The 22,961-nt window shown below is 34.0% G+C and overlaps 1 protein-coding gene across 1 annotated transcript; it reads left to right on the plus strand.

The window, feature by feature from the left end:
• Positions 1 to 395: 395 nt before the first annotated feature.
• CHMP2B (charged multivesicular body protein 2B) lies at positions 396 to 21,866 on the plus strand. The gene is made up of 6 exons (XM_051984365.1): positions 396 to 1,111; positions 10,419 to 10,510; positions 14,496 to 14,690; positions 17,376 to 17,478; positions 18,978 to 19,084; positions 20,125 to 21,866. The coding sequence occupies exons 1-6, from the start codon at positions 1,078 to 1,080 to the stop codon at positions 20,236 to 20,238; spliced, it is 645 nt and encodes a 214-aa protein (XP_051840325.1). The 5' UTR covers positions 396 to 1,077; the 3' UTR covers positions 20,239 to 21,866.
• Positions 21,867 to 22,961: the final 1,095 nt, after the last annotated feature.

The raw sequence follows: 22,961 nt of genomic DNA on the forward strand, positions 1-22,961 counted from the left end.
AGAAACACTTTAAAACATTACCTAAAATAATGGATGAGGTTTTTCTCTTAAAACTATATAGTGCTTTATGGGCTTCAAAGTGCTTTACAAACAATCTCTCATTTAGCAAAGGAAGGAGTTTGATGTTGTATCAAATACTTTCCTTCTTACACATCTGGCAAGCGCGACCCGAAGTGTTTGATGACTTTCCCAGGTCAAAGGCGAACAGATAAAGGATTTGAATCTCTGATTCTAGAGTTCGTGTTTTCTCCCCCTGCCCCCGCACTGTACCATTCCTTAAACAGGAGTTCAATAAATATTCGTACCTTTAACAGAAAGCAGGAAAAAAAAAAAAAGAGCAATCTGGGTCACACAATCAAATGCTTACACATCAAAATGGAGGTACCCTGGGATGCACGAGAGTAATGGATCTCTCATGCTTCTATTTGACTTATTAAGTAACCCGGGATAAAGTACCTGTAATCCTTTCACTGCGTGTGTGTGCGTGCATGTGTAACAAAAAGAGAGAATAAACACAAGGCATTGCCTGCCCCGGGGGAAAGAAAAGGTGATGCCAAGAAGCCCCTTCCTGCTTTCTGAGCCATATTTAATCTTCCTTCGGGGCTGAGCACTCGCGGAGCCAGCAAAGGCAGACTTCGAAGCTCGAGTCCACCGCCGCAGCACCCAGTCTACCCCGCAGCAGAGGCCAGCTAAACCCGCAGGCTCTGCGCAGTTCCGAGGTCGCAGTGGGGTTGGGAAGGGGGTGCGGGGTTGGCAGAAGGAAGGGCAGAGTCCGGGCAGCTTCAGCGTCAGCCTCTTCCTGGCGCACGCTCCAGAGCTTGAACGCGCAAGCGCCAGAGCGGGGAGACAGACTTCAAAAAAAAAAAAAAAAAAAAAAAACCAACTCTGCCTGTTTCCCCGTCACCTGAGCTCCCTGCGAAGCTACAGCGGTAACCCCGGCAGCGCAGACTCTGCACCACCACCCCCAGCGGTCCGGGGGACCCGTGACTCCTTTTCCTGCCCCGCCAGTCCATTCCCTTCTAGGTCCCCTGGGCTTCTCTCCTGCCCTAACCTAAGCTGGGGCGGGGGTCTGTGATCATGGCCTCTCTTTTCAAGAAGAAGACGGTAGATGGTAAGTTTGGGGACTCGGGGCCCGGGTGGGTATGGGGGCACCTCTAGGTCTGCCTATATCCCGGCTGCCCTCGGGGAGTGGACGGGCGGAGGGGGGTGAGGGAGGGGCGGAGGGCAGCCAGAACTTCCTGCTCTTGCGGCTGGAGGCGGGACTTGCGCTTCCACTAGTGACTCCGCACCTCTGCCCAGGATGTCCGCACTTGGTAGCCCCCTGATTCTGTGGTAGCTACTCCTTGATCTGTGGGTGTCTCTAGAGGAGAGAGTGAGGCCTGCTGTTTGCTGGCACTTCTATCCCTTTATATGTTATGATTTCACTTAATTAAAAAAAACTCAATTAAACGTTTAACTTGATCTTCCTCCACTTTCTCCCCCTTCAAAAAAAAACAAAACCCCAAAAAAACTTGTCAATCAAGTAAAAGAAATTGCCACATTGGTCAAGTCCAAAATTATATATATATAATTCTATGTATGCCGTAATAGTCACTGTGCCTGACACATAGTAGATCTTAATATTAAGGACAGGTGGTTAGATATATACATACATATGTAATTGTATCTTGAATACATCCTGCATGCTGTATGAATTTGCTTATTTGTGTTTGGTTTGTGTTTTCTCCTGACTTTGTGTTGGGGGAGAGGGACAGAGAGAGGGAAAGAAACAGAAAGGGATGCTGTACAAGATATTTAGAAGTTCTCTAGATCTTGTCAAATGCTTAGGCCTTTTAGTCCAAACCCATCATTTTTCTGATAAGGAACCTAAGGGGATAGTGTTTTCCCAACTGCACATGGGGATACTAGGCTAAAATTTGAACCCAGGTCCTCTGTTTCCAGAAACTGCTTTTTTTTTTTTTTTTTTAAACACTACCATCCTTTAAAAGGGGTGCAAATAAATGCTTGTGTGGGAGTAATATGGGTAACTTAGTTGATTCTTAAAATTTGGATCCAGTAAAAGCAATGGTTTTAGCCATCTTATATTTTCCCATGTTTGTAAAAGAAGTGTGGAAATCAATTTCATTATGGCTTTATTACTATTTGCTAATGACAGAAAAAGTCATGCTTCCTTGAAGTTTTTTTTTTTTTTTTAACTATTAAACATTTTTACCCTTGAGTTTGGGAGAAAAACTGATGCAATTACCTATTTAATTCTGTGAATTAACCAATATTTATTCAGCACCTGTTACTTGCAAAGACCTTGATATAGGGTATGCAAAATAAAATAATGAATTATAAAAATTATTGTTTTTAAAGTATTTTCATGTTCTGAAAATACATTTTTGAGGCTTAAAAGAAAAGTGATTTTCTCAAGATTGCTTCTTTAAGAAATTATCTTGTTTAAAAAGCTTTTTATATCTAACTGTCCCCTTGGCATTGTGCTAGAACTACAAGAACATTTTGAAATATGTAATAAGTTTATGCTTTTGCATGCTGTTTTATTAAAATCAAAAATCATTTATTTCTCAACTGTCTAGTCAGCTCCACCACAAAAGAAGCAATAGTATTTAGACAGTGGTTGGTACAAACAGAATGTTCTGTCCAGACCAGGAAATAATTCTTTTATTCTTTTATGGTCATGTATCTTTTTGTTTTGTTTGTTTAGATGCCAGCAGAATCCTGATCTCTCATTATGAAGATATAATTCTACTATTCATTTATGTTTCACCCATATATTCAGAATGATTACAATGTTGTTCTTTATCAATTTTTAGTAACTGAAAGTTAGGTATAGTTTTATCATCTTTAAAAAACTAGAATACATTAATTATACTTGATCTTAAAATAACTGATTTTATTGTAATCCCTAATAAGGCACTTCAGAGTTTTTTAGTGAATGTCTCTAATTCTTGTCATCAGTTGTCATCATGAAATATTTTAAGAAAAATTATATTTTAGGTTTCTGATTTGTTTAGATTATGGATATTTAAGAGTTTATTGTATATATAGATAAGAAATGAGGAAAATTTTAATATTTTCAGCACATAGCATCCATAATATTTCTTATTTGTATGAGTATGTATATGTATAAGAAAGAGCTTTTCTTATAAAGATTAGGACATTTTACATAATTTTTACATTTTAATTATTTAAGGGCAGTTAGATATCAATTTATTGTCTGCATTTTGAGTGTACAGTTCTTTTGATAGCTTCTGGAAGCTTCATCAAATAGAAAAGAGGGGAAGAAATAGTCACTGAGGATATCAAGTAAAAAGATGAAAGCATTGGACAATAAGGTTGTGCATTGAGGAAACATATATTCCATTGTCCCTGGATTCATTATTCCTTAGCAAATGCTGTTTAATCTAACATCTGTTGATTAAAAGGTCTCTGAAATATTTGAGTGGTAGTTTTGTTCCTATATGTTAATGAATTTAAAATCTGTGGTTAGAATACCGTTCTGTTTAAAATCGTCTTTACACATTTACTTATTTGAAATAATTACTAGTATTGCTTGATACTTGACAGCATGGTTTTCTGAATAATTATCTCAAGTTATATCAAACTCTTAACACCATCCTTTTTTCTTTTGTTATTTGATGTAGTTTTTTTAATGTTTTTCTTCTTGGTTTTATTTCAAATAAGGGGTGTGTGTGTGTGTGTGTGTGTGTGTGTGTGTGTGTTTCCCCTTTCCCTGAGAGATGATAGAAGTGTGTGTGTGTGTTTCCCCTTTCCCTGAGAGATGATAGAAGTATTCTGGCTGAGCAATAATGAGGCTATATATTATGCTTTTTAATGCTGCTTTATGCATTTCTCCTAGATAAATCTTTTGACTCAATGATTATTGATCATAAGAACCTTTTGTTGCTTGTTCTCTTTTCATCTATTTTGTAGGCACAATGTGATATAGTTTACATGTCTAGGGAGAATTTGAATCTTTTTTCTTTTAGTTGATAGATATGTAATAGATCATTAAAGAATGCTGTTCTCATAAATTAAACAAAATTATAACATTTTCTTTGATTATAATTTGTGTTTAATTCATTATGGACATGACAATGAGTACACCATAAGGTTAATAATGAGAATAGTATAATGCCAAATACTGTTTTTGTTTTAATTTTTTAAATTGGGAAATAATTTAAAGACTGAAAGATGAGGAGAGAAGGGAGTTGTTATGGATAGGTCTTTTTTGTCAGTGAACTAATGGGGACCTAATTTGTAGCTAACCTGTAATTCAAGATGCCATTAGCATCTGTCATACTGACAATTGACAAATTATAGGAACACAGGTACTTCTGTGCTGTCAGAGCTTGAAGTATGTTTATCTTTGGCATATCATTCTCATCTCCACTGAGAGTTTATTCCTTCATAGAATTGAATCTGAATCTGAGATTCCATTGTTCCTCTAGATGTGATTCCATATCCCTCTAGCTGTGAAGGTCCTCTACAATTTATAGTCTCAAAGTTGTCTAGAGCACTGAATGGTTAAATGAGTTGTCCAAAGTTATAGAGCCCTCATATGTAGGACTAGAGTTTTTGTTTCCATGGCCAGCTTTCTATCCACTGCACAGTACTGCTACTCATTTTTAGATCCATTATTACTTGCTTAATAAAGCACTTATTATGTACTCATGACACTTGCAAACACTTGTTTGCAAGGATTTTACATTCTAATGGGGGAAGTACAGCATAAATATGAACTTCATAAATACAAATATGAGTCAAAATACAAATACAACAGAAAGATGACTGAACAATGACAATTAGAAATATGTGCAAAAATATGTGTGTATGTATATGTATATGTTGTTATGCTAGTAACTTTTTTTCAATATTGTATAAAAATTTTTTTAAAAAGGCAAAATAAAATCCTTACATCATTCACATAATTGGAAGAGAAGGAGGAGGGAAATAATCAAAAACTCCAATTTAAAAGGGCTCCAACAAGTATATTAATAGTTTTTATGAAAGTTTACTTAATACAATTGTTTAGTGAGAGTAGACCCAAGTCCTCTCCCATTTTTGCTACCTTAAATTTAAAATCCATTCTTCAGTAAGTTTTAGGCTGAATACAAGATAGTTTGTTTTGGAGGACACAGAATTGGAAGCATCAGAAAAGGTATCATGTTGAAGATGGTGTCCGAGCTGCATCTTAAAAAAAGAGAGAGACCCTGAAATTGAGGGAAAGAGGGAATTTCAGGGCTTAGGTGTGGTCATCATAAAGACCTAGAGCCTAGAAATGAGTGATGTGTGAGTAGCAGAGAGACCAGTTTGACTAGATTGTTGAATGAGTGTAAAAATGTATGAGACTGGAAAAATAGTTGGAGCCAAGTTGTTTAAAGTTTTAAAAGCCAAACTAAGTGCTTTTATATTTTATCCCTTAAGCAACTGAGTAGGGAAGCTTCTGTCCTTAGACTCCATTATTTAAGTGGAAGTGTATAATATAAAATGGAGTGAAGAGAGACTAGATATAATATTTATATATTTTATATTTTATTTTATACATATATATACATATATTATATGAGGAAGATATAATATTTAAGATTTCATTTGATTTCATTTGCCTATGAGGTAGCTTTGGCTGACTTTTCCAGGGTTACTCTTCTCATTTTTTCAGTTAATCTCAGATGGCATAATTTTCAGTTTTCTCACTCTCCTGGTTTCCCGCTTTTGTAATTTTTCAACATTATTCTTGTCTGGAGTTAATCTGTTACCTTCTAAGTAAACAAAAAAGAAGAAAATCACTTTTAAGTGTCTGATTTTCAAAATTATTCTTCTAGAGTAGCAATACTCCAGTTTACTTATGTAAGAATTTGATGCAGTGACTGTTAATCAACAAGTATTAAGGATTTACTAAGCACTATACTAAAAACTAGAATGCAAAAAAGTAAAATCTTTTGCCCTCAAAGAACTTTTCTATTGGGGGAAATAATACATACATAAATGGGAATAGACATGTGGTATATGTATAGTAATTGGAACATAAACTCAGAAGAGAAAACATGACCAGAAATGATTTTCTTGTAGAAGCTGGATTTTGGACTGAATTTTGAATTTTGAAGCCAAGAACTTCAGAGATGATGTAAGGAGGATGAGCACTCCAGGCATGATAAAGTGCAGTGGCACTTATGCAAGCAGATCAAGCAGGCTAGTATGACTCAACCATAGAGTACTTGGAAGGAAGTAATGTGTAAGAATATTAAAAAGATGAGAAGGACTAGTTTGTGATGAGCTTTATGTGGAGACAATAGGAAGTCCCTGGAATTTTTTGAGTGAGGATGAGGAGAGAGTAACATGGTTAAGATTGTAGTACGGAGACCAGAGGAAGTGATAACAATTAAAAGTTTGTTGTAATAGACCAGTCAAGAATTGATAAGTCCTGTACTAGGGTGATGGCTATATGAGTGGTGAGAAGGGGACATATTTAAAAATAATAGAGAGAAAGATGACAGCTGATTAGATAATGTGGGGTGAGCAAAAGGGAAGAGTTGAGGATTTAAATCTTTTCATCAGAAGGATAACAGTGCTCTTGACAATAATGGGGAAGTTTGGAAGAGAGGTGGATTTTGAAGGGGGTTGTGTAGAATAATGAGTTCTATTATGGATCTATCGAGTTTTAGATCACTTCTAGATATCCAGTTTGACATGGCCAATAAGCAGTTGATAACTTCGAAGTAGAGATAGAAAAGATGGATATATATAATGCTGGATATATATAAGGTTTGAGCCATTTACCAGCATCAAGTAGGAATTGCAGAGCTACAGAAAAGAGAACCCAGGAGGAGCCCATGAAAATATCTACAATCAATGGATGTGACCTGTATGGCGATCCAGCAAAGGAGACTCAAGAGAAGTCAGACAGGAATATGTAGAAAACCAGGAAATAACAGTTTCACAGAAGGGTATCTAGAAGGACAGTATACTCATCAGTATTAAATCCTATGGAGGAGGCCGATGATGAGGACTTAGAAAAGTCAATCACATTTGATAACTAAGGATTCATTAATAACTTTGGAGAAAGCAGTTTAATTGAATGGTGAAGTAAGAAAGCAGGCCTGCAAAGGCTTTAGAAGAGAATATGAGCTTAGGATATGAAGATACTGAATATAAATGCCTTTTTCATTGTTCAGCTAGGGATTTGTAAGATGGTAATTAATGAAGATAGTAGACTCTAATATGGGTTTTTTAAAAGATGAAAGAGACTTGGACTTGTTTATAGAATAGACTTCAAAGAAGAAATCAGTAGCCAAAGGTTGAAGATTAGAAAAAAGAATGAAGATGATTGTGAGGAAAAATATGCTAGAGAAGAAAGAAAAGTTGGAAACAGCTTCATATTCAGAGGTTAGTCTTGGCAAGAATAGTCACCTTTTCATCAGAAACTGGAATGGAGGAGAAAATAAGGGATGCCAAGAGAATGTGAGAAGAAAAAAGGATAAAAATGGAGTTTATGTTGAATGGGAAAGGTTTTTTTTTTTTTTTTTTAATGAAATATGAGGCACTCTTCAGTAAACAGATGAGAAGAGTGCCTCAAAAGAGTCCTGAAAGGAGAAAGTTTAGACAGATACTATCTATAGAAAATTGATTAGAAAAGAGTATTGTGGGGAAGACCTAGTTCAGATTAGATAATATTCATTTATAATGAACCTGATCATCCAATTTTTGTGAGTTAGTCTGTATCTATGGGAAGAGCCTGAGGTTAGTGATTAATCAGATGTCATAAGCAAAAGGAGTAAGGAGCAAGGAATTTGATTGGAGAGGATAATGTAGATTTGAACTAATTCATTTTGGGGATGAGGTTGAGTAGGAAGGAATGTTTAATGGTCTAGTGAAGATGGTAATGGTAGTAGCCTAAGGAAAAATAGTAAGGGAGTGAAGGGATTAGAGATAACTGTAGAAAGAAGTTTATTGGTAATAAGGCACCCAAAAGATAAAGGAATTTTAAGAGTTCTTACATTTGGAATTAGAATGCTTTGGAGGTGGTAAAATCAAGAGTAAGACCTGTCTTGTGAGTTGTTGAAGTAGACCAGAGGAAGAGGTCATATGAATTGAGTACACTGAGGAACTAAGCAATAGGAATATTTGAGGGAACAGCAGTATATATGTTGAATATTTTAATATGAAGAGGTAATTGGGGTAGAGAACAAAAATGGGAGCCAGGCATTGAACTTACTGAAAATGGAGGGAAAATACTCTTTGGGTCAATATATAATCATGAGGAGCTGGTTTAAGTAATAAATTTTAGAGAGAATATTTGTTAAATGACAGCAGTAGATAGAACAAGGAGTGTTTAGATTGTGTTACACAACTAACAAGGTAAGAGTTAAGGGGAGGTAGGTAAGAAAGAAGTTGTAGTAAGAACTTGAAAAGGATAGCCAGGAATTTTTTGTTATTGGGGCTGGGGGAAAGCCAAATCTTAATACCAGCAGATGGTAGAAGCAGGGAGGGAGATGTAATAAAATAAAAAGAAATTGTTAATTAAAAAGTAGGTATTCTAAAGTGCACAGTTGAAGGGTCGAATTGAGATTTGCAAGAGTGGTGTAGGGGACAACTTGGGTAAGTTTCTTTGGAAATAAGTATTACTAGCATTTGGAAATTAAGAAAGGATGAAATTATGCTATCCCTTGAGGAATTAATTTTAAAAGACTACAAGACAAGACTAATGTGGAGGGATAGTTAGTGTGCTACCCTTTATTCATAGATGATTATGTACTCAATGAAACCTCTGAAGCTGAGATATAACAGCATATATATTGATACTCTACTGCTTGTGCTAATTTTGGCCTAACAACACCAAAAAAAAAAAAAAAAAAGATTCTTTATCAACCAATATCATCATTAGTTACTACAAAGGGAGAAATTTTGATTGTTGTGTGTAACTTGGCACTATAGTTTCCAGGGATGATCACCTAGATCACCTTTTTGCCTGAGAAATTTTTATGCAACTCAGATGTATAGATATATAAAATAGATATACAAAGCGAACATTTACTGAATATAATTTCATAACCCTCACATTCAGTCATGTGACCTCATATGGGGTTGCAATCCACACTATAAGAAGGAATAGACATAGATGAGGAGATTGACAAATGCATTGCCAGAACTCGCTCAACATTTGGGAGCTCTCAAAGAATGTGTTAGAGAGAAGATGTATTAGGTAATCTACCAAATTGTAGGTCTACAGAACCATTATTCTGACTTCATTGTATACCTGTGAAATTTGGATATCCTAACAAAACACCATTCTAGAAAATTGAATCATGTCCATTAGATTGTTTTAGGAAGATTATGAAGGTACAAGACACTGAGGTTCTTTCTGAAGTTGAGTTGCAGAAAGCATAACTCCAATGGGCTGGCCACATTTGAATGTCAAATATATGCTTGCTTTAAAGACTGTTTACAGAGAACCCATACCAGGCAAGGCACTCAAAAGAAGCAATATAAGAACACTGTCAAGGTCCTGCTTAATAACTTAGGAGGCACTGTGCCCTGAGCAAATCAGTTTCAACAACTTAAAGGAAACATGAGATTCACAAATTTAGATCTCTTCCATCCACATACTCATGACTATTAAAGCTACCTCCCCTTTTGTAAAGGACCAGAACTCTGGAATATACTGGAAACAAGGTGTTAACTCAGTGGAATTGATGAGATGTTGGTTCTCTATTTCACATATATACTTAGTATTTAGTATAATGATATAATTTTTCTCTAGTTCACACATATTCAGTATGCTGTAATGATGTAATTGTACTAAGGTGTATAAGGGCTGAGAAGGACTGGAAATGAGACTTTCCATTTTTGACCAGCCTCTTGGTGACTCCTCACTTCTCCACTAAGACTAAGGACTCAAACTGATCCCGAGGTCCTCCAGAAAGCTAGCTCAAACATTACACCCTTTAGTAAAGCCTTCTGAGTATTTAACTTATGTATTTAAAAATGGCATAAGTTCAGACATTTGAGTTTGGCATTTGAGTTTGCTTTTGCTTTTTTGTTTTGTTTTATCTTTTTTGGAAATTGAACAAAATGTTTTTGTACTTCCACCCTTTCTCCAAGGAAACCAAGTATAATTTTGTGTTGAACTATGCAACTATTATGTTTAAGCCCTATTAAAATAAAAATGTAAAAACTTCTATTATGTATTTTCAGTTTGTCTCTATTTACATTTAGAATTCAGATTTGCAACTTGACTAGTTTTATTATTATAATTGACAGTAAAAGAAAGAAAAAATAAATATATATATATATATATATATACACACATATAGTAAAGCGCAGTTTTTATTAGTTTCTTTGGATTTGATATTTTAAATAATATTGAAGAAGGCTTTACAATCCATAAATTTGAGAATTTTTTGTTGTAATCTTAGATATAATAAAGGAGCAGAATCGAGAGTTACGAGGTACACAGAGGGCTATAATGAGAGATCGAGCAGCATTAGAAAAACAGGAAAAACAGCTGGTAAGTAGAACATTAAATTTCAGTTTAACTTTTCAGACAAATTTGGAAATTAACATAGGAATAATTAACTAACTAGTAAAAGGAGGTGGCAAATGATGGAGTATCATTTATTAGTCATATCAAAGCTTTCCTAATTGTTTTCTTATTTATTTTCTCCTTTTCCTCCTACTCCCCATTCCTCCTCTTTATCATTTTATTAAGATTTGGTCCACATATGGAATATCCTATTTTTTGAGATTCTTTAATTTAGAATATAATGAACTTAAAATTTAGAATTCTAGAATATAATGAACTTTCTTATAGAAGAACCATTCTGTCTCTTAAATAAAGAAGAAAAAAGGCAATTGTGGTCAGTATTAGAAGGAAACAATCTCAAAAGTTGTTCCCTCTATCTCACAGGACCTTGGAGTTACTGGTCTGTATCTCAAGGTCTTTATTGTGCCTACACAGAGTAAAAACTAACCAGCTTTTTAACTGGTTTTGTTTTCACCTCCAATTATGCTTTCTGGACCCTTTAATTAAGTTTTTCTTCATTATTTTTCTTTAAATTACTTACGTCTTCTTGCATTCGTAGAACTCAGGTTTCCCCTCTGCTTCCCCTAACTTCTCCTTCCCCCAAGAAGACACTGCATTTCTAGGCAGTTTCTATAGTCCAGAATCACTCTATGTCATGGACTTTAGCACCCTAGAATTTTCATGTAGATATTCTCCTCTTGATTCTCCTTATTGCTCCTTCTCAGCATCCTTTGCTGAGTCTATTCCTGCCTGCTAACTGTGGATATATTCCAAGGTCCCCTCCTGGACCCTCTTTTCTCTTTTTACTTTCTATCTCTTGCTGATTTCATCAGTTGCTTTAGGTTGAGTTATCATTGCTATTCAGATAACATTCACATCGATATATCTAACTCTCATCTCACCTAAAGTTCAGTCCTTAACAAGCAATTAATTAACTGTTGCTCATCTCCACAAAAATTGTTCTATACTCATCTGAAACAAACAGAAGTCATTATTTTCTTTTCTAGTCTGTCATTTACACAATTGCAAAATAGTCTTACCAAGAGTCAAGTCTACTCAAAAATCTTAATCAGTTCCTGATTCTTTGATAAAATATAAACTCCTTATCTTGACATTTGAATTTCTTCATTGTATGCTCCAGCCTACTTTTCTAGACTTGTACTTTACTCCAGTCATATGATCTCAGTTCCAGTCAAACTAGCCTTCTTTGCTTTTCCCTAAATAAGATATTTCATTTTCCATTTCTATACTTTTGCTCAAACTGTCTCCTATGAGTGGAATGTATTCCTGTCTCACTCAAAGGTTTAGGTTACAAGCCAACTATGTCTTCCCAGATTCTCCTATTAATCATCTCTCCCTTCTCTTTTTTTTTTTTCCTGTTTATATCTTATATTTCCCAAAAAATTTTAAATGTGATGAGATTGAAGATTAATTTTGTTTGTTTTCTCTCTAAAAATGAAAAATACCTAGCAGTCTGTCAGTTTTAATTGCCTTCTATGTACCCTGTGCTAAATGCTAGGCCTCCAAATGCAAGAATTCTTACTCCCAAGGAAGTAATAGTCTTACTAAGAACAACAAAGATATGTAAATATGTACAGAATAAATAAAGATATTAATTACAAAGTAAAGTGCAACTTAGATGAGTAAAGAGAGACACTAGCCATTAGAATCATTTAGGTGGTACTTAGAGTAAGACAAGATTCTGTGAGGTAGGAGATAAGAAGGGCTTGCATTAAAAGCATGGGGACAGCCAGTGAAAAGGCAAGGAGAGAAGAGAAAAGAGAATTTTGTGTGAAGAACTGAGACTAATTTTGTCTAGATTGTTCTTCATGGAAGGGGAATATGTTCTTTGAGGCTAGAAAAATAGGTAAGACTCTAGAAAAGCTAATATAGCTTACTAATTAATAAGGGCAAATTAATGAAAACACTTCAAATGGATTTTTCATCTATTCAACAGACAAAATTTTGCTACCTATTTGAGTGATAATTCCATAAATTATATATGCTCCAAAAAAGAAACCCTAGTGACCAATTTGATTCCTACCACATACAAATGTTTGGATGAAATAAAGATATCTATAGAATATCATATTCTAAATATTTAGGAATAATGATGGTTAAAATGTTTTAATTAGGTTAATATAATTCTTTGTATTCTTTTTCTTTGGCCAATTCAACAAGCATCTCTTAAGCATCTACTTTATTAGACTTTAAAGGGAACAAAGAAAACAAAACACTCTTTTCTCTTCCTGGGGCAAAATTACTGGTGCCTACAAAATTAAATACAAAATCTATACAAAGAACTTTATCCTGGGGAAGGGCAGAATTCTTAATATGAACGACAGTTTATTAATATTAGAATATGCATTCCAGAGGTCATGAAAGAAGGCTGAATGGATTTGGAGAAATGGGAGTAATAGTGCTGATTTGAATGTATAGGTGAGAGTATGGAATGATAGATGGTGACTGAGGAAAGGGAAATTCTACCTAGGCTCCTTTGAACTCAGAATCATAGGAACTGTGAGTCAAGCTACAGGGAAATAAATTGTCATGTTCTTTTCATTAACATTAATAGAAAAATATGCCAAAGAAAGTCAATAAAGGCCTGGGGCCTAACTTGTTATAGTTGTGATCTATATTTGGCTCTAGAGGAGAGAGTGAAGCTGGTGGTGACTTTATATAGCCCTGCCTCATCTAAATCCAGTTCATTTGCAAGTTATAACATTGCTTCCATAATGTCTTGGTCCTTTTCAAGAAAAAAGGACAATGAATAATAATCTGTGAGTAGTAGGAGATGCCCCACTAGTGTCCCAATTGGCCATTTCCTTCCTTTTTTCCTTCCCTCCCCCATTTCCTTTCTTCCCCCATTGCTATATCTTGGAGCCTAAGAGCTAGATTTCTTTTTTAAGGACCATGCCTTACCCAAATCACTCTGTTCCCTTTGATTGGCCAACACTAGATCTTAGTCATTATCTGGTCTCTGATGACTGAAAGTTAGTATAAATAGCAGTGGTTTCTTTTGTGAACAGAAACTCTTGAGTGTCCCCTCCCCTTCTAGATTGATTTTTTTGGTGGGGACTAAGTAAAATAGTCTATCCTTTGCCTAATTTCTTATCTATCCTTAATCACTAAATGGGTGCTGCCTCAGACAAGCCGAGATTTGGGAAAGGGCTTAACTTAAAAACACCAAGGTCTTCTACTGCAGCTAGGGCAATCTCCAGTCATACTGATTCACATCTTGCCACTAGACTTTCTGGAGGAGAGAGTGAGACTGGTGACTTTGCACAGCACTGCCTCACTTGTATTCAATTCACCCAGTAATCATGACATTACCTTCTTGCTGTCATGGTCTTCTTCAAGAAACTGAGGGCAAAGAACAGCAACTCACCCTCTAATCTTCAGCCTAGTCAGCCCTTTCAAGAGTAGATTCATTGCTGATTTGCTTATTCCCCAAGGGAGGGGAGGAGGCCCAGGAAAGTCTTTGGTCCTCCATTAATGTCTGGGTCATAGGGAAAAAGGTGAGTATCTTTTAAGGATGAGTAGTTTCTTCATTCTTGCAGCAATAATACTATAAATTATCTCTTTTTTCTCTCTCCTATTTAAAAAATTTTAATCTGATATAGAAAAATATACTTAGAAAGCCATGCAATCACTAGTTCTATGCTATCCCAGAGTAATTACTTCTCCTGGCTTGTATGTAGGGATGAATATGTACAAGTGTTTCTGTGAAAAACTCCTTTAATTGCTTTGTGAAAAAGGAGCACTTTTGTTCTTCCATATAAAATACTAGAGTGAAATTAATGATGTTCTTCCATAGACTGATGATATTCTTCTATAGCTTTGAAAGTTTGCTCCATCCTGTTATATTGAAACTTGGGCATGTTTGTAAAATAACATATGTAATGTGTGTATGTAAGTAAAGTAAATAATGCTAAGAACACCACCATTTTTTCTCTTCCATAAAATGTAGGAACTAGAAATTAAAAAAATGGCCAAGATTGGTAACAAAGAAGCGTGCAGAGTTTTAGCTAAACAGCTTGTGCAACTGAGGAAACAAAAAACTAGAACTTTTGCCGTAAGTTCAAAAGTCACTTCTATGTCCACACAAACTAAAGTAATGAACTCCCAAATGAAGATGGCTGGAGCTATGTCAACTACTGCAAAAGTAAGTTTTTCTTTGCATGTGGCTGGTCTTAAGTGCTGGTATATAATCAATATAAAAAATCTATTAAACATGAGTATGTGCTAGTTAAGTTATGTATAATAGCTTAAACTATTATTTCTAGACCTTTTTGTTATACAAATACAACAATTAAATACATCATTTTTAAAATAGTTTTAGTTTAGTTTGAGAATATTTCCATTTTCTCAAAATGTGACAATTTCTTTCTACTAGAATCCTTTCTGTAGTGCCTCATTTTGATGTGGAAATATAACCGGATTTTTGAAAACTTTGCCTTCCTATATAGGTTGTGCTCTGCCTTTGGTGGAAGAATTACCCACAGTACTGAAATTATCAAAACAGACATCTGTCATATACATAATTAACTTAAGAAAGCTGGTGTTCTTTTACTGGATTTTACAGAAAAGAATTGATGTTATTTCAATAAATTGTGAGCATTAATTATGATTTCCTTTTGTTAATTACTTGGGACAAATTTTTCTATAAATTAAGACTGAAGAATATATCTTTGGGGATGTCTCTTAACTTTCGGATAGATTGCAGTACTTGTGTTCATGTATATATTGTTTACTTAACTATCAGTGTCTTCATTAGGTACTTCATATTAAAGCATTATTAGTCTTTAAGTCATTTAATAATTTTTTAATTTACTACCATTTACCTAGCTTTTGTAATAGATTCTGTAGGAGATAGAAAGAAATACAAGCTAAATTTCCTGTGTTTGATGTGGTTGCAATCTATTTGGGGAGTCAGAACATGGAGATGATGAATAACCTACATTTGGTTTGCTACAGATTGCTACAGAAAGTAAAGATTATATATGTAGAATGGGAAGACATTCAAGTGTAAGTCACTATGAATGAGGTTTTGAGGATGGAAAGAATTTTGGTTAAGACATTGAAATGAAAGATTTTTTTTTGGAACCTAAATAGATACACAATACTTTGTTAGACTCAATATTTTGTTATTGATTGATTGCATATATTAATTAAGAAAGATGAAAGATCACAAAATTTTTCAATTCCTAATTACTGTTTGAGGGACATTTTACATATTTTGGCCACTGCGTATATATAAAGTTTTAAGACAATGGCTGTAAGGTCTGTGTCCCTTTGATAGTTAACCAAATGAGTAAGAAAAAATGTCATACGTGTATGATAAGATATATTGAAGTGGGTTGTGGTCCTTTTAAGAAACTGTATTTCCTATTGATTTGTGATTCCTTTCAGATTGATCTGTGATTCCTTTCAGATTCCCAGCCCCTCTGGCTGAGGCATATCAGTCCAGGAAGCCAGGGCCTTTGATTCACAAATCATGGTCAAAAGCATCCCTTTGAATTCCAATAGAAGATCTGGGTTGGTCCCAGCCCCCTTCAGATCTGAGCCAACTTGGGCTCTCCCAGCCCTCACTGGTTCTGATCTGCTTGGGTTTCTCAACCCCCACCAAGACAAGCAATATAATGAGCTTCCATCAACCAGAGTCTTTGCAGATGGACCTCGGTGGCTTACTCAGCTACCAGGACTTTCTGCCCACTGAAAACTGCATTCTCAGTGTAAAACTCCATTTTCTATAGATCTGCCCGCTGGAATAATATTCTTTTCTAGTGCCATCCTCTCTTTATCCTCACCTATTTCCCTAACCAGACTTTCTGCCTCACTGTCAGGATTTCTAACCTTACTTCCAATCCCCTAATAAACCTCTTTTATCAATCTAGGTTTTTGGGTCTATAAATTCCTTTACAGAGAATCTCTGTGCTGCCAGAAGGGAGTCCCCAAAACTCCCTTGCACCAAATCCCAAGGGGGTGCAGGGGAGCCAAACTTCTCCATTTGGTTCCCTGAACCCCGAACCTGTCACCTTATCATTTAACTTCCTGACCACCAGAAACCCTAATTTCATTTTGATTCCCTAAATCTAAACCTCATCAATATCATTTGAAATGGAAATAAATAGAGCTTGTCTACCTTCTTTACTTTGGCGCTAGTAGCCTTTAAAAGAAAAATTCAAAATTGATCTCAGGAAAACTTTTAGAAAATGATATGTATATTCTCAGCCTTTTCAAGGCTTAAGACCATATTGAAAATAGTATGTAAATTGCATGGTATTCATCTCTAATTCCATGTAGTAGATACTTATTAAATATTTACTAAATTGAAGCAAGATTGATAAATATGTGTCCAATTTTACATAATATAGATTGAATTTTAGAGAATTATTTTGTCAATGTTTAATGTGAGAGAATTTCCATTGAGTAACTTTTATAGTGTCTTACACATTGATGTTTCAGTTGACTTAAAATTTGCCAGATTTAATATCTCTATATAGGGCCCAAGAACATAAATCTTGTTTCTAAGAGAAATTCAGTGTTCACTCACTTTTTATAGATAAGAATTATCAGAATTCCTTTGGTTTGCCAGTATGCTATTGACTACTATTTAGATGAGATTGCTTACATTCTGATCTCCTTAAAGTAGTTGCTAAACAGCTGTTTTCCATATTGAAGTCTTTCATTTTGTTAGCAGTCTTAAAAACCCCTGTGTGCAGTTTTGGAAGGTTGTATGAATTTATTTTCATAGCAAGTACTAGTTTACTGTACTTTCTTTGGCCTTATTTTGATGTAGAATTTTCGTAATTATGCAAATAACGTGCATTCTGTGTCCTATTGAAAGACAATGCAGGCAGTTAACAAGAAGATGGATCCACAAAAGACATTACAAGCAATGCAGAATTTCCAGAAGGAAAACATGAAAATGGAAATGACTGAAGAAATGAGTAAGTTTAATATAACTTATAGTGTTGGTGATGTTTTAGCTCAATTTTTAAACTTCATAAAACAAAAAAATTTTTATAACTGAATATTGATGAAAAATAGCTAACTAGATCTAGATTTTATTGTAACTATACTTTAATATTGGCAGTATGTGAAACTCACAAATCCATAGAAGTTTAATAACAAAATTAAAAGGTAGTATTCCATATTCTTATACTACATCGTATGTATAGTCTTATTTTAATTTCATTAAACTATACCGCTAAAACTGTTTAATTATCAGGATTAGTAAGCTGCCTGTTTTTCTAATGTTTTGTGATTAAGTGTCATTCCTTTCTGTAAGATTTTACAACTATGTTACAAATATTAAAAATTCTCGAGTTCCTTATATTGGCCTCACTTTAATCTCTTTGTATTGTAATTTGATTTTTACCCAGCACATGAAACTTGGTTAGTGAATTTTTAATTGCTACAGAATTGTCAATTTATTTAATGATCAGGTTATCCAATATGTTTATGTAATTTTCAGTGATGGCACAGGTGTGAGCAGACCTTATCAGAGGATATATAATCCTCTGATATATATATATAATCATATAAAACTGTTGATGTATTTAAAATTCATAACCATTCTTATTAATTTCATTTTTATGGAAGTATCTTTGTTCTTTCATCCTCACCAAAAAGACTTCTTTAATATATTTTTATTAATTTGTAAATCCCTTTGAAAAATACATGAGTTATTGATTCATTTCTTGCAACAGCCCTATGTTAATATTTATATTACCATTATCAGGTAAGAATTTTGTAAGCCCTAGTTTTATCAGCAGCAATGTTAGTTTTAACATCTATGCTGTCCTTTTTTCCAGTTTTTGGAAAACAAGATCTTCACAAATATTTAAACTTCCTTAGAGTTAATTTAAGACTTGGCTCAACAAGGAAGCATTTCTGAAAGTTTTTCTATATCTCTGTTAATTATTATTGGAGTTATAGTAATTCTGAGTTTCAACTAGAAAACAATTTTTATATGATCTTGGCTAAATTTGCATTTTAATATTAAACTTAATAACCAAAGATCAGTAAAGTATTTCTAGTAATTAATAGAACAAATCACAAAAGTAAAATTAAAAACTTACATTTTCATTCAATAAAAGGTTATTTAGGGAGGTTGGATTGAACTTATGTTATTGTTGTTCTTACTATATTTTCCCCCATGTAATTGATTACTTTTAGGATGATTTCACTTTGAAACCAAGCTTTAGAAAAATAGTTGCCGTATATTGAAAGGCATCATAAGTATGGGAAAAAGAGAACTTTGGTAAGGACACCAAATATTTTAATTTTAGTTTGAAAATAAGTTTACTTATGAATTACACTATTTTAAATTTGGGTTCAGAGCTTAATAGTTCACTTAGATTGTTAGAACTGGATTGTCTTCTAAATGTAGTTTGTTAGGAATACTTAGCTGTTCAGAATAACAATTTTACTCTCTTTTTTTAAGTCAATGATACATTGGATGACATTTTTGATGGATCTGATGATGAAGAAGAAAGCCAGGATATTGTGAACCAGGTGCTTGATGAAATTGGAATTGAAATCTCTGGAAAGGTATAAATGTTGCTGTTCATATTGATATTGTCATTGTCATTGTTCAGTCATTTTTCAATCATGTTTTTGTGACTTAGCGGGGTTTCTTGGCAAAGACCTTAGAATGGCTTGCTATTTCCTTTTCTAATACATTTTACAGAGGTAAAGAGATTAAATGACTTACAGGGTCACACAGCTAGTAAGGGCCTGATGCTATATTTGAACTCAGAAAGATGAATTTTCCTGGTTTTTCTGAACCTGGGTTCAGACCCCTATTCATTGGGCTACCTAATTACTTAATATCTGGAAATATTATCAACTATGTTTGTAACGTTTTAATTTTTTATTCAATGTAGGTAATTTTGTAGCTATGTTAAAAATAACATGAACCTTAATTTTCATGCTGTATCATTTGATTATTAATATTAATTTGTAATGTTCCTTTCTCTGTTTAAAATCCCCCCTTTTTGTTTTAGCTCACATAGCAAAAATACTTCTAGGAATGGTTACGGAATGTGATAATGTACTAGCCTCTCCCAGGTCTGCTCTTTATTTATCCCATAAATAAAAGCTAACTTGAGTGAGTCTGTGCTATTTAGAAAGGATTCTTGTATCCTTGGTTTTTAATCAAAGTTGAGATGACTTGGCCTCAAGAAGGAGAAGCTGAGTTTAGAATAGAGTAGTTTTCCTTGCCCAGTTGGGCAATCTCAGGACCATACTTCATTCTTCAACTGCTACCCCACCCTTATACCACCCTTTATAATGATTAAATGTCTACCAATCAGGATTACCTTTTGCTTGTCAGGGAACATCCCTATCTGAAGGAAAACACTTGATTTAAGGTGGCTCATAGAGTATTCCCTTTTTTAACTTTCATCACTGATATCCTTGATCTTACTTTATTGATTTTTGACCAGCATAATTAACAAATTTATTTTTCATACCTTTAACTTTGTGTCTCAGAATTTGATTTGACACTTCTTAAATTGTCATACTGTTTTAAATATTAGTCAAATTTCTGGTAACAATCATTTTTCTCCTTTTTCTTTTGTTTTAAATAGATGGCCAAAGCACCATCAGCTGCCCGAGGTTTACCATCTGCATCTACATCAAAAGCATCTACAATCTCTGATGAAGAGATTGAAAGACAACTTAAGGCTTTGGGAGTAGATTAGCTGAAATTTATTTATGATCTATTAATGATTTACAATCAGCATAAAACTGGCATTGTAAATTCTTTTTACAGAACTTACTTATTTTGCAAAAAATACAGTCAATGAAGTTTCAATCCATACCTTGTTTTAAGTCTTTTTGCCAAAGAATGATTTACAAAAAAGAGAAGACATTTGAATCTTAATTACCAAATACTTTGAAATGATTATGTCTAAACTTCTTCCCTGCATGTTATATTATAAAATTCTATTAAGGTTAGTGCCAGATCGTACTTGCATTCTAAATCTTTTCTCCCCATGTAGAGAAATGACACTAAGCACCAATATAAAGAATTGCAATAGATTCAACTGACAGGAGACCTTTATCTGCTGCTTGTATTTTGAACCTTGGCCACAAGAACTGCAATTATCAAATTACATTTAAAATGCTTTGAAACAAAAGCCCTCTTTCGATATGTAAAGTTTGTAGTTTTTTAAAAACATTCTTGGCACCTGCCTTAAATTCTTGTAGCACAAAAAATTCTGTGCACTTCTCTAAATTGTTGGTATGAAACTTGAATGATCAGTTTTAAACTTAAATGGTGATCTAATTTGACAGTTCTTGAGGTTTCTTATCTGGGACCTATCACTTTACTTGACTAGTTATACACAGAACTGGTAGTTAGGAGACAATTCTAAACCTAACTCCAACTAGTGGTATGGCCTTGGAAAAGTCATATCCCCTCTCAGGACTCTTTCCTTAAGCTGTAAAATGAGAGGGTGTCTACAAGAAGACGTACAAAATGTCTCTTCCAGCTCTAAAATTCTGCAAAATTAACCATAAAGGACACTGATTTCATTTTGTTAAGAAAATAATGTAACAATTTGTTGATCCTTGAAAGAATTATTGTGCCTTTCTCTATGTGAATCCTACTTTTCCTTCCACATTCTTATGAGCTGAATTCATCCTTAGATTGAACCTTCTTTCCAGATGCCATGTGTCCAGTATAAAGCACTACTAATACTAATATAGTAGCAGAGGATATTAAACATTGCAATTTTAAAGCAAAACTAATTGAAGTTTTTGTAAATAAACTTTTGTCAGAAAAACGCTGCCTAAAAAGTGTATTAATATGCTATGCTGTATTTTTTTAAAGTAGAAATGCTGTGGTATTTACTGTGTATATATTGGAAAATTTGAGCAGAAATAGGTTCCTTTAAGTTTTTTTGTGTTCATTCAGTTTCATTTTTTAAAGTAACTTAATGGTAGAAAATATATTTAATGCTTTTTCATTAAGAATATGTCATTGTAGACTTGGAGAGACGAGAGTCAAGTCATGTGGAATATTGAGAATGGTGAGGGTTGTTTGCTGTTAAGATGATGATTTAATCTTGATCAAAACCCAAAAAAGGGAGAACAATTTTCACTTTGATTTAGGATTTGATCATGGGAATTCTTTAGTTCGCATAGCATTGCTGAACATTAAATGCCCATTTCAAATTACTGGATTACAAAAAAAGAAATTTTTTTGGTGCTCTTAAGTGTAAATAATAGTGCTGTTTACTTCTTTTTCATTTATTTTGGGGGCTCTTTCTTCATTTTTTATAAATTATTTTGTTTTAAAAAATCCAATAAAGGTTTAATTCCTGGATGCCTTTTTTCCCTTTATATTCCATAGTAAGTGTTTGATATCTGCTAATCTTAGAATTGTTGCCTAATGATCATTGTTTTGGGGGGAAATTATTGTTATAATTACTATTAGACTTTAAAAGGCTAAATGACTCATATAGGGTTATACTGCCAGAATATATCAGGACCCAGACAAACCTAGACCTGCATCCATTGTTATATATATATATAAACTTCTATATCTGTATATATACACACACATTTGTGTATGTGCACACACACACATATATTTATGTTTTACATATGTATACATGTACATGTATAGCAAGGGAGTTTCAATATATAATGGAGAGTCATATATTTTGTATGTTTTTGCTTCTATATGTAAGTGTGCATATACATATATGTGTAGACACATAAAAGTACCACAAAAAATGGAGAACTGACCTCAGAAGGCTCTGATATAATGGCTTCTGTGACCATGACAAGTTATATAATCTCTGCTAGACAATCTCTATGACTAAGTTGCTAGACAATCTGTGACTTAAGTTTCAGGTATCACAGATGAGCATAAAAGACTCACCTGCTTGTTAAGATTCTTTTATATATAAACAAAGGTTCTTCCAAATATAAGATTAAAAGAATTAAAACACTCATCTATAAAATTCATTCATACTCAAATGGAATAGTTTTCCTCACATAGTTGCTGTGAGACTCAAATGATGTAATGTGAACATCAGTGGTTATATTTCTGAATTATCCCACTCTCACAGCCTGATCCTGAGGAATTTCTCCTAATTTTCAAAAAAAGGGAAGGTAAATAATAGAATCTATATACTGGATCATGAATTTAACTTTAATTCTTGTCAAAATCCTAGAACTTGTTAAAGGAATGATGTTTTCAAATTAATTATTTAAAAACGAAACAAAAACAAAGTAAGGGATTATCCCATTCACTTTAAGTAATGATTAATCTCTTCAATATCTACCATTTTCTTCTCAATTAGAGCTTTAAAAAAAAAAAATCTTTTTTTTTCTCCTTTGTTCCCCTCTTCACCCTTAGCTCCTTCAGAGCTCCAGCACCTTCAACATTATCTCATGGGACCACAAAATTCAT

Source organism: Antechinus flavipes, chromosome 3, assembly GCF_016432865.1.
Source record: "Antechinus flavipes isolate AdamAnt ecotype Samford, QLD, Australia chromosome 3, AdamAnt_v2, whole genome shotgun sequence".
NCBI classification, from domain to species: domain Eukaryota; kingdom Metazoa; phylum Chordata; class Mammalia; order Dasyuromorphia; family Dasyuridae; genus Antechinus; species Antechinus flavipes.

Excerpts from the sequence above, each read along its gene's own strand:
- CHMP2B (XM_051984365.1), top strand. The coding sequence starts at position 1,078 with ATGGCCTCTCTTTTCAAGAAGAAGACGGTAGATG. Across the intron at positions 1,112-10,418 it reads CAAGAAGAAGACGGTAGATG|ATATAATAAAGGAGCAGAAT; the intron begins GTAAGTTTGGGG and ends TTGTAATCTTAG. Across the intron at positions 10,511-14,495 it reads AAAAACAGGAAAAACAGCTG|GAACTAGAAATTAAAAAAAT; the intron begins GTAAGTAGAACA and ends CATAAAATGTAG.